This window comes from Artemia sp. Qi Xiang Cuo, chromosome 13, assembly GCF_049724085.1.
Source record: "Artemia sp. Qi Xiang Cuo chromosome 13, ASM4972408v1, whole genome shotgun sequence".
NCBI lineage: Eukaryota > Metazoa > Arthropoda > Branchiopoda > Anostraca > Artemiidae > Artemia > Artemia sp. Qi Xiang Cuo.
This window is the reverse complement of record NC_142806.1, coordinates 71,293,114-71,305,097: the sequence shown is the minus strand read 5'-3', so window position 1 is coordinate 71,305,097 and position 11,984 is coordinate 71,293,114. Positions and strand designations below refer to the sequence as shown.

The 11,984-nt window shown below is 34.7% G+C and overlaps 1 protein-coding gene across 2 annotated transcripts; it reads right to left on the bottom strand.

The window, feature by feature from the left end:
* Positions 1-97: 97 nt before the first annotated feature.
* Polr2K (DNA-directed RNA polymerases I, II, and III subunit Rpb12) lies at positions 98-11,448 on the bottom strand. Of its 2 annotated transcripts, none has more exons than XM_089098799.1 (2): positions 11,322-11,448; positions 98-355 (listed from the first exon to the last, which is right to left on the bottom strand). In XM_089098799.1, the coding sequence occupies exon 2, from the start codon at positions 340-342 to the stop codon at positions 163-165; it is 180 nt and encodes a 59-aa protein (XP_088954925.1). In that variant the 5' UTR covers positions 343-355; positions 11,322-11,448; the 3' UTR covers positions 98-162. The 2 variants fall into 2 exon arrangements, with proteins under 2 accessions (XP_088954925.1, XP_088954924.1); XM_089098798.1 differs by lacking the exon at positions 11,322-11,448 and adding an exon at positions 6,456-6,592.
* Between the last annotated feature and the right edge of the window lie 536 nt (positions 11,449-11,984).

Sequence of the window (11,984 nt, the reverse complement as noted above, 5' to 3'; positions counted from 1 at the left end):
GATCACTTAATTTAAATGTTTACTCTATATTGAAAGAAAAAATCAATATATACATACATATCACTTCTATTCCCTACTTAAAAATCAAAGATTTTGATACTATGTTTTAATACACAATTTTAGTCATAAAAAAGGAAATAAAGAGACACTAATATGTATATATTATCTTGCATCGAAAACCACAAGTCTATCAGTCCTTTTCTTGTACATGATTCTATAGCCGCATTCCCTGCAACGGATGGTATCTTTCTGGCGCAATTCATTTTCACTATGACAATCCCCACAGATATAGATAGTTGGCTTGTTTATATCAGGTTTATCATCTTTTGTTTCGACAGGCATGATAGTTTATCACCTAGAAGAAGTATATTTTAAGTTAAATTTCCAAATAAACATAGATCTCTTCTAACTAAAAAATGAATATTTAATTTACTGTAGATGTGAAATACTAGATCTACAGTGAGAAAAGAAGTATTCATCTATTTATCTGTCAAGAATATCCCTTCATTAGCAAACTTGCATTTTTAATTAATGAATGTCACATCCTCTTAGAGTCCTGTTGGAATAGCCATGGTCTATTTCGAAACATGGTTTGGCTTAGGTGCTCCACTACATATTTTAAAATGTCCTGCTGATAATTTTTCACCGCCGTTTTAACGCCCTTTCAAAAAATATATAAAAAAGTGACGCCGTCATAGGACACTCCCCATTTATTAGCAGTGCCCATTGGCCGTCAGCCAGTCTAGACCTTAATCAACTTGACTACAAATTATGGTCAGTTTTAGAGGGCAAGGTCTGTGCAAGACGTCACCATAATCTGGATTCATTGAAGCAGGCACTGGTAGAAGCTGTGAATTTTTTTTATCAAGATGTCATCCGTATTATCTATAATTTATTCCCTTGAAATGTACTCATAAATATAATGTCAATTATATGATTTTTCTTGTCAATCATTTGTAAGGATAGATAAACTTTTATTTTCACCAAAATCTTCACGGCAGTGCCAAATTTCTTTAGTGTACTCACAATAAAAAGCATTAGTCACATTATACAAGCATATAAAAAAAAAAAAATAAAATAAAAAAAACACTAATCAATCCTCCTGATTTTCGCTGTACATATTTACGAAACTAGGCAGAAAACTTTTCACTAACCGCTGATGGGCACAGCGTACCGGCTGAAGTTCCTCAACAGGCACTGCAACCCTGCGCGGGAGTCGTTTTGTTGTGGATTGAGGGGGGAAAAGGGTTTTGTGGATTGGGTGGATCAGAGCTTTTAATCCGAAATCCAAGCAGAGTGTCCATCTTCTTTTTTTTCAGAGTTTGCATTTTAAACTTTGCCAGCAGCTCTTCATACGACATGTCTGCCTGCTTTGATACTATCATTAGAGCTCTTTTCTAAGCTCTTTCGATCCTGGCGCTTTTCTCAGTCGTCAGTCCAAAATGCCCTACAGGAGCTGTATATTCCAGAATTGGGTGAGTAAAAGATGTAAATATTCGGAGGAGGTGATCTGGAGGGGTGCCATGTTTAGACATTAGCTTGAGCAGCTGCAGCCCAGCATTTCCCTTTTTTACTAGACTAGATGTGTTTGCTTCCCATTTTAAATCACTGGTAATAATAACTCCCAAGAGTTTAATGTTCCTTACTTTAAGAGAATCAGATAGTTGGTAGAAAATTTGGTTCAGAAGAATTTAAAAATGAAATAGTTAAAATTGAAGATTTACTGTCATTTACTTTCATATTTGAACTGGAAGCTTTAGTCTTCAGGTTATCAATTAAAATTTGAGCTTTGCTACACTCATTTGCTTCACAAATTTCTCCAAGGGTAGGGTCGTCAACATATTTCCAGCAGTCTTCACAATCATTAGCAATATCATTGATCATAACTAGAAAAAGAATAGGACCCAGAATGGTACCTTGAGGTACACCACAATAAAACTGGTTCGAGTTCAAAGAAAGACTTCTTATATTTAAAAATTTGGAACCTATTTATTAAAAAACTAAATCATTTTCACAACAGCAGCACTCACTCTAAAATCAATTGTTATTAAGTTTAGCCATTTATCAATATGCTTAAAAATAAAATGTAAAAGACTGACTAGATAATGGGATGTTGATGTATTCTTTCTGTTACTGTACTGATGAGGATCAAGGAGGGGTTCAATTTCAGCTTTTAGCCAATTTGCTACAAAACTTTCATATATTTTGATGAACAAGGGGGTCAAAGTGATTGGCCTCACACCATCGAAATTAAGTTCAGTATCTTTTTTAGGGATTGGAGTAACATACCCCGTTGAGCAATTATTGTGTATCTATTTATGTATGTATGTATGTATGTTTTTGAAAACAGCTCCATATTTTTTTGGGAACATTGGTATTTTGGGATATTCTCACATTAAAAAAAACGACCTAGATAGGTCAGAAGTCTGAGAAAATTCGTTAAGAGCGTTGATTTTGGTTTTTACAAATGACATCATGCACTATGTTAATACATAATATAAGCATTTCTTATGATATTGTATATTGCATCATATAAGTATTCTCTAACATGATGTCATGCATAGCATAAATAAGACTGTTGAGTTTCCACCACAACAGTCATTTATATAATATAATGTCTATTGGAAGGCCCAAAAAACGAAAATTTGCAGTTGCAGTTAATAGAAATGATGATTCTTTGGAACCAACGCCTGAACCATCAAATGTCATAAAATGGAAAAATTAACGACCTTGACTGGACCATCAGCTGTGACAATACCAATACTGATAGCTAAAGCAAGGGTCATTGCTATACTTCCTGAAACAATCAAGATCCAAGAGTGTATCAAAAATGTAAATGACAAGTAAAGACGCAGGCGGTTAGAAGATATGCAAAAACAACAATTAGAGCATATTAAAAATGAAAATGAAGAGCAAAGACACACGCGGTTAGAAGACATACGATACCGAGCAAGTGAGCAAGTCAAAAATGAAGAGCAGTAGGTCAATGAAAATCAACATGGACAGCAAGAATCAAAAGTGTCAAAATTGAACATGATAGCAATGATGACTGGGTTTGGGATTTTGACATGGATAAGGTTATCAATGCCTACCATACCTTTGCTAAAAAAAGAACAAAAGTTTGGCGACATGTATCTCATAATGACTAAAGATAAGCCCAGATGTAACAAACCAAACAAATTTAAAATGATAACAAGGATGATTGGGTTTTAGATTTTGACATGGATAAGGTCATCAATACCTACCATACCTTTGAAAACCAAAATGTGGACTGGATAAATTGTAGGAAGAAAAACAAGTTTTCGTCCCACCACCTGAACAAATAAAAGAAACAAAGGTTCGGCGATATGTTTTTCATAATGACAAAAGACAAGCCCAGGCAAAATAAGAAGTTTTTTGTCCCACCACCTGAACAATTACAAGAAACAAAGGAGGTTGTCAATGCCTTATATATCTTATAAACTCAAAAACCTGGACTAGATAAATCGTTAGAAGAAACAGAAATTTTGTCCCACCAACAGAACAATTAAAAGAAACAAAGGTTTGGCAAATATGTCTTTCATAATGACAAAAGATAAGCAGAGCCCAAAGGTAAAGGTCCAATAAAAAAAAAAATATTCATGTAATTTTACAAAGGTACCTCTTCTAATTTAAGGTCCATTTGGACGTCATGACATTAAGAAAAGGCTCAAATGGTCTGCGTTTAGAAGACAAGCAACAGTAAGAATCTATATATAGAAGCCTGTCACATGCCAAGTGCTGGGGCCCGGCGGCAAAGCCACCAGGCTCTCAATACTATATATATATATATATATATATATATATATATATATATATATATATATATATATATATATACATATATATATGTGTATATGTATTGGAGTCTTTAATTGAGAAAAAAAAATAATTGGAGTCTTTAATTAAGAATCTATATATAGAAACCTGTCACATGCCAAGTGCTGGGGCCCGGCAGCAAAGCCATCAGGCCCCCAATACTATATATATATATATATATATATATATATATATATATATATATATATATATATATATATATATAAATATATGTGTATATGTATTGGAGTCTTTAATTGAGAAAAAAAATATTAAAGAAAAGAACTTGCTGTGCACTTAGCATACACTTCATGCACCTTGTTCAAAGACATGAAAAATTTACTTTTCTTGCATTATTGTTTTGGACTGTCAAGCTTCCTTGTTGTTGGATTTAGTTTTCTCGTTTTTATTGCAAGTTTGATTTGTTTATTTATATTACTCATTTATATTGCTGAAGTTGGCTTTTAAATATTTAGCCAAAATGTTCAATGGTTTTTTCTTCTAAAACTTTTTTCCAATTAGAAAGTCTTTAAAACTTTCTAATTGGATGCCATAATACTCTTTATTGTTTGTGTAAGAAAAAGGAAGTATGGTCTCTGATGTTATTCCAAAAATGGCCCAGCAGATTACAAAACGTTAGCAGAATCCTAAGTTTATGAAACTTTAGACCCTGAATCCAATCACTTCAAAACTAGCAGTAAAAAGGAATAAATAAAAAACATATCATTTCTGGATTTTGAGCTACCAGACAAACCAGAATGACATTGCCTTTTGCTTCTCTTTACATAGCAAAAAGCCAGCAATGCCTGCTATTTGTTGCTTCTTTTCAGTCACTTTAGGATTCATGCCACAGCAATGACAGTCTCAGGTTTTTGATCCTCACAAACATAGCCTGACATCATTTACCTTAGATCAATTTGGCCAGAAGCTCAGGCCTTCCTCCCTTGCACATTGATAGGTATGAAGTTTGACATTGCTTTCATATATCTTTCCAAAAAGCCCCACCAGTTTTATATGTAGTCATCATGTTGGTTGAGGCAATCCCCAAAACTAAGAAAGATTTTGTTTCACTCCAAATTATTAGTTCAACAGTAATATAGTAATATTAGTTCAATAGTATCAATATTAAGATTTTCATGTTTTCCAGGATCACTGCATCTACAGAAAATTGCATCCATGGAAGGTGTCACCACTGTAATTTGTATACCTTAATTAGCCTTGAGATATAATTTTTTTGTGGTTGTGATTGTTAAAAATAACTTTTTGAAATAACTGCTTGAAATAACAATTGTTTTCAGTAGGCCTAAAGCACAAGTAATACTTAAGCCTTAGGAAGGCATAAGAGAGTAAGTCCTACTCCTATTTCTGGTAATTTTAAGTTTGATTTGATTATTCATTGTAATTTTTGTTTCTTCTTCTGGGTTTCATCAAATACATTGTGAGTGATTCGAGTTGGATTAAGTTTGAGTTATTATTTGATGGTATGTCTGCCCGTCTTTGGTTTAATGTAGCTTTTAACCTTTCTTTAAAAAAATCTTTTTTTTAAATTAATCTACTAAAACAGCACAATTTTTATCTCTAACACTTAAAAGATTAAGCCATTGTTAACTTTAACAATACTTTACAGATAATTTGGTAACTACTTCAGATTGAATAACCAAACTGATTAAATTGAGGCTTTAGCACATGCCTCATTGATTTAGTATATGCTTGTTCCTTGGTTCACACCAAATGAGCAATGGTGAAGCTTTGCATGATATTTTTCACTATGAAACTTCTCAAGAAGAAGAAGTTTAGTGAAAATCTTTAAATTAGTTCTACTGTTTTAGTGTAATGTATTATTTTATAATAGGCTTCTGGACTAACTTTCTTTAATATTTTAAAGAGTAGTTGAGCTAGGTGAAGACAACTCCAAGGTTTCTAGGACAATGCATGCACTTTACAATAATAGGCTAATGCACCAGCTACTGGTACATAAAATGGGAGTTTGCCTTTAAACAATGATTGGTTGACTCAGGGCTGTATCCAGAATTTGTTTTTTTTTGGGGGGCGGGGGGGGGGGGGTAGGTAGAAAAAAGAACTTAAAAAATGCACGCAAAATTTGTTCATATGCATTTTTGTTATGTTTTTATGAATTAGGCAAACATTTTGAGGGGGCGAAATGAATTTAAAACCCCTAACCCCCTGGATACAGCCTTGGTTTGACTTTTCAATTTTTGTATATACACCAGCAGTTACTATCACTTACAATGTTCAGCAAGCATGGTAGCTATAACTGACTATGGTAAATAGGCTGAAACAAAACCAATAAGAAAGACCAAGCCAAATACTGGCAAATTTTAAATTTTTGAAGAATTATAGTAAATTTAGCAGCTTATGGTAAAAAAAACAAAACAGGACAGTACAGCCATGTAGTGTACATTATTGCCTGTTACTAAGCAGCACACACAGTACAATGTTTGTTCTTATTGTTTTGCAGCTTAAATTCTGAAATATAATGCTGAAATCCCAAGAAATACCACATAAGTCTTATATTGTACTAGGTATGGCAATCATGCCACACAATAACTTTTTTCAACATGTTTATACCAAGCTGAGTTTAAGTAAAAGTGACAAACCTGTTTCATCTATTAGAAAGCCATTGTGCAAGCCATTTAGAATTTCATGAAGCCTTTGTGTACATAAAAAACTATTCATTTCATCATTAACCCACACCAGAAGAAACAAACCCTGAAAACAATGTGGCTACATTAAACATAAAGGAATACAATATTCTTATGGGACTGGAAATCAAGCTTCCAACAAAGTTATTGATGTGTTTGCAGCTGAAAGTCCCCAAAGTTGTCACTCAGAAAATTGTTTTCATGGAAGCTATCAAGCAAATCTTTTGCTGTTTTTGCAGGGAAGATTAAAAAACTTAATATATTCTCTGACTCCAAGCTCTAGCTACAAACAGAGAGCAACCAGTCTCCATGTATTATTCAAGCATTACAGATTGGGTATTTGACATAAGAAGTTAGAGAAAGAATGACATTTCATCTCAAGCATGTCCATCAAATGACAGTTCATCAACTTGAAGGCATGAAATCTTAAAAATTTGGATGATATCAACATGATAAAATAATATTTATTAACAACAGATGATATATTGATACCATATTATTACAATAAAGTATTCTACATTTTGTATATGTTTCTGAATGCTCTGAAAATGATGCAATCCTTTTTTCTTACAGGTCCAGAATGTGTTGCCTGAGTCCTCTCCATATATCTATCACTTTCTCACCAAAAGTGACTTTTATGAATACTATTAGAAAAGCTGATAAAAGGTTAATTGCTTTAAAAAAAAGTAAAACTTAGTTCAAATAGTTACTACATAGGCATCCTAATTTGTCTGGATATGCTGTCAAAGGCTTCAAAACTGGAAAAAATCTGGCTGTTCTGGGAGTTAGTGTCCATGAGAAATAGGAACAGCAGTGATTATTATATTTGGAACAAGCATTGAATAGTATTTCAATTTTATCCTTATCCAATGTCTGTCTAGAAAGTGATATTTTTTTTGGTTTTCTCAATTGATTTGCTAGGTAAAATATGAATATACAATTTAATATAGCTTTAAATGTTCTTTCTGAATATACCAGCTGGTATCCCTATAAATGTGTCCCACCTCTCCTCCTAACAAGGCCAGATATAGCCCTAGGATATGCACGGAATATGCTGATTTTGCTCCTTTGCACCATTTGTTGTGCATATTTCTCACTAATAGTAGGTTTGCAATGTCAAACAAGAAAAATTTGACAAAAAAACGTTGTGTAGATAGCTTAGGGATATTTATTACCTCATTAAGGGAGACTGGGAAGCATTTGCAAGGGTAGCAATTAGTATATTTAGAAGGAGCATTAAAAGACACACCAAGTGGTATGTTCATCTTTCAGCTAGAAAATTAATTAAGAAACCCAAAACTTACCACAACCTTAACCTAATTGACATGGTACCAAACATTATATTTGGTGAGTGCCGAATATAGAATTGAAAGGTATTACTCTTGTGAGTAATCCAGGATGATAACTAATTCTGAGAGGAAAACACTGTAATAAAAACGGGCAGTACTATTAAGTATTACTATATAAAGAATGATATATCCCCCCCCTCTAGTAGTCAAATATATAGATCAACCCAAATTGTATAGCCCATCCAAGACTCCTGGCTGAACCTCTATCAAGTGATGATTCAAGGACTGTTTTAATTCATAATTTCAGTTTTAATGGTCACATATTTCATATTAAAATCTTATTCTATGTTTATTTGTGCTTTGAGCCAGCATATTCATTTAGAAAAATTGTTGCTGTCTTAAAATAATCCCTCATTATTTTACCTTTTGTTATTTGCATTACAAAATTTTACCTTTTGTTATTAGGCCATTTGTATTATGGAAAGTCAATGTGGTCTTTATTGTTATCTAGGGTGATCATACCAACCCAGTAACACTAGTTTACTGAAAAAGGCAAGATTAAACAACCATCTGAAGATCTAGAGCCCATTCTATGTAATACAAGACATTACACGTCAGTAAAGTGCTTATTTCAAGTAGTTTTGTTTCATAAGAGAGTAATTTTGGTCCAAACTATTTATCTGTCAAAAGAGAGGAGTAAAGTGAAGTAATATACTTTCAATAATGAGATATCTAGGCCAAAGTAAGTATTCATTATTGTTTTAAGTTAAAGCTTCAGACATTACTCGGAATGTTGAATTTTCTATCAAAATACATACCTGATCTATCTTCAAAGAACAAGCCATTGAGAGACGTGACTAAAGCCACAGAATTCAAGTGGAAAGTGGTTCACAAATCAGTGATGGAAGAAATAAAAACGTCTATATCAGATAGCTTATCTTTTTTTGAACATGATTGCAAAACTGGACTGGACCTTAAGGTTTACACATTGAAACATGGGCTGGGAGCTGAACTATCCTTGAAAGGTAAAATCTTTGATTTTGCTTCACGGGTGCTAAGCAAGACAGAGCAGAATTATTCACAGAAGGGGAAAGAGCTGTATGCCATCATTTTTGGATGCAAACACTTTCACCACTACATCTATGGTTGCAAAGTCTTCATTACAACTGACCATTGCCAACTAGAGACTATCCTGTCATGCCCACTCCATGATGCACTCACCTTGCTCCACTGAATGATGATACAGATTCAGCCCTACAACTTAGAAGTCCAATACAGCCCTGGAGCAGAAATACCAATACCAGATGCACTATCATGTCTTCACTTACCTGACATGGAGACTCAATTACAGAATGACATTTAAGTTTCATGTTCAAGCAGGGATGGAATCCTTACCAGTGAGCAACTCTAAACTTGAGGAAATCTGGCATGAGACATGCCAAGATGCCCAACTAGCAATAATTGCATCCCTTGTATGTGATGGCTGGCCTTCAAAATGTCAGCCATGCCTGATGGAAGTTTTGGCCTTCTGGAATATCCAGCACAAACTGAGCATCCACAATGGTCTGCTATTGAAAGGCCAGTGGATCGTCATACCTCACATGCTGACAACTAACATTCTACACCAACTCCACCTTGCTCATCAGGGAATAGACAAAACTAAAATGTGCACAAGAATGATTGTATACTGGCCAAAGGTGAATGCAGATATAGAGAGGTTTGTCCAGAATTGCAAAATATGTTCAAAGTTTGCTACCAACAACTAGAAGGAACCACTAATAAGCAGCCAGTTACCATCACTCCCATGGCAACGCCTTGGTATTGACCTATTCAAATGGAACAGAGCATGCTACCTCATAATCAGTGATTATTATAGCAGGTTTTTTTAAGTTGAAAAATTGCCAAGCCAAACTTTGTCCACCATTATAGAAAAAATGAAAACCATTATTTTATGTTTTGGGATTTCCCAGCTCATATCCTCTGACAATGGTCCACAAATATCCTCCCAGGATTTCAAAGATTTTGCTCAGTCCTGGGGAATTAGCCTGAAAACATCTAGCCCCATATACCCAAGATCCAACAGGCTTGTGGAAAAGTCTGTCCAAATCTGCAAGAAAATACTCACTGAAGCAAATAAGTTGGAGCCAACCCTCATATTGCTCTTTTGGAATATAGGAATAGCCCAGTTGACAGTTATGCTTCACCAGCCCAGCTTCAAATATGAGTTGTCAGCTCCAGTCAATCCTACCATCAACATACCAATGGCTAAAACCCAGAATTGTCCCAACAAAAGATTTCATGCAACACAGGTTGGTTGAACAGAAGAGACAGAAATCTTACTATGACAAATCATCAAAGCAACTTCTGGAACTCCAGATGGGTGACAAAGTCTTTGTCCAGAAAATGGCAAATAGCTCTTGGATGAAAGCCAAAATCATTTCCTGTCATGAAAATCCTAGATCCTATGTAGTTGAAACTGCTGATGGATATAGGCTGCAAAGAAACAGAACCCATATCTCTCAATGCTGTTTCCCTACCCCTACATCACCAGGCACCTGGGCAACTCAAAACAAAAACAAGGACACAGCCTATCTGGACACCTCCCAAGTAGCAAATCCACACATTGATTCTTATCCAACAGAACAAGCCTGCAAAATTGATCAGGAGTCATGCAAAGAAGAGGCGCCACTTTTGCCAAACTCATCACCAAATGTCAGACCTGCCTCCCCACACCATGTAGACCCCTGTGTATGTGCGGAAGTCACACCACTCCCTTCTGCATCAGTGAATTTGCCCTGGACCTGCAGTGGCAGAGTGATTTGGCCAACAACACTGCTTGATATATAGACCTTGTTAAGTGTGAAGAAGGGAGATGTAGCATTATCTATTATATTTGCTTGTGTATACTTTTGCTTATATTGCTTGCTTGTGCTTATTATGGTTTTATTATAGGTACTTGGGTCTAAATTAAAGAAATCTACACTAGCTATGCCCTTTTTTCAGCACTAGTGGCCTGAAGTCAATACTGGTACATTTTCTACATTAGGCTAAACCTAGTATTAGAATAGGGGGTAAAGGTATAGAGTAGGGGCTATTGAGAAAGAAACATTGTAAGAAAACAATTCTTACTTAGTAATATGCAGAATATTTGTAGCTAACACATTTTGACTGCAGCTCTACTATAATCCACCCCTAACCTCTCCTAATATGCAAATATATAGCCCAAATTATATATTTCTCATGTATTTCACCACCATTCACTCTTGTTGTCATAGTTGATACAGGTTGAAGCAAGAGACATACATTGACAGAACGTGTTGGAAATAGCTTTTTCAGAGTTCAATAGTCACTTCTAGGGCTAATTGCATCTTGAGCCCTTAAAGGGGTTGCAAAGGTATTTATTTTCGTAACAATGCAAAGAAGTTACCAACACTAGTAAAGTTATTGAAAAGGGATTAAACATACCAGTAATTTTTAAATAAGTTGTTAAAAAGTCATATACTCCAAAGATACTTATTTGTAACATACAAACCTCATTTAGTAGGCCACTCAAATATAAACCATTTTTCTGTTGTTTTCATTTATGGGTGTGTTTTTTTAGTGTTGACTATAAATAGTGCTGAATTTTTCAATCATATAAGATTGGGTATAAACAGAAGAAAATCTAGAAACAACAGCATGGTTAGCAGGGCTGCCACATATAGCATAAACATGCTATTTTGGCACTATTTCATTATGTGTAGCAGTTTTGTGCTAAATTTTTTTCTTTTTGTCTTGGACCAAATTATGAGGATTTTGAAAAATGACAAGAGAAATTCAGAAATAGTGGGAACTTCCTTTTTCCTCTTAAATTGTCCTCATTAAGTACACTTAAATGGACAATGCATGTGTTGCAGAGCAAGCTGCAACATGCAAAAAAAAATTTTGACTGCAGCACCAAAAATTGCTGTGTAGCATGCAAAATTTGGACATTTTTACCACTTTAGGAACTGACCATGGTGGCAATCCTGGTGGTCAGTTGTCATAGGGTTAGAAGAATGAACCTCCCAGGAATGGATCCAAAGCTTCAATGATCCCCTAGCAAATTGTTCTTGAGCACCTACCTCCTCTCCTTCTTCCTTCAAAGGAAGAAGTCAAGTGAGGCACAGGGAAAACATTATGAGCCTCTTACCTTCACTAAATTCTTATTTAGACT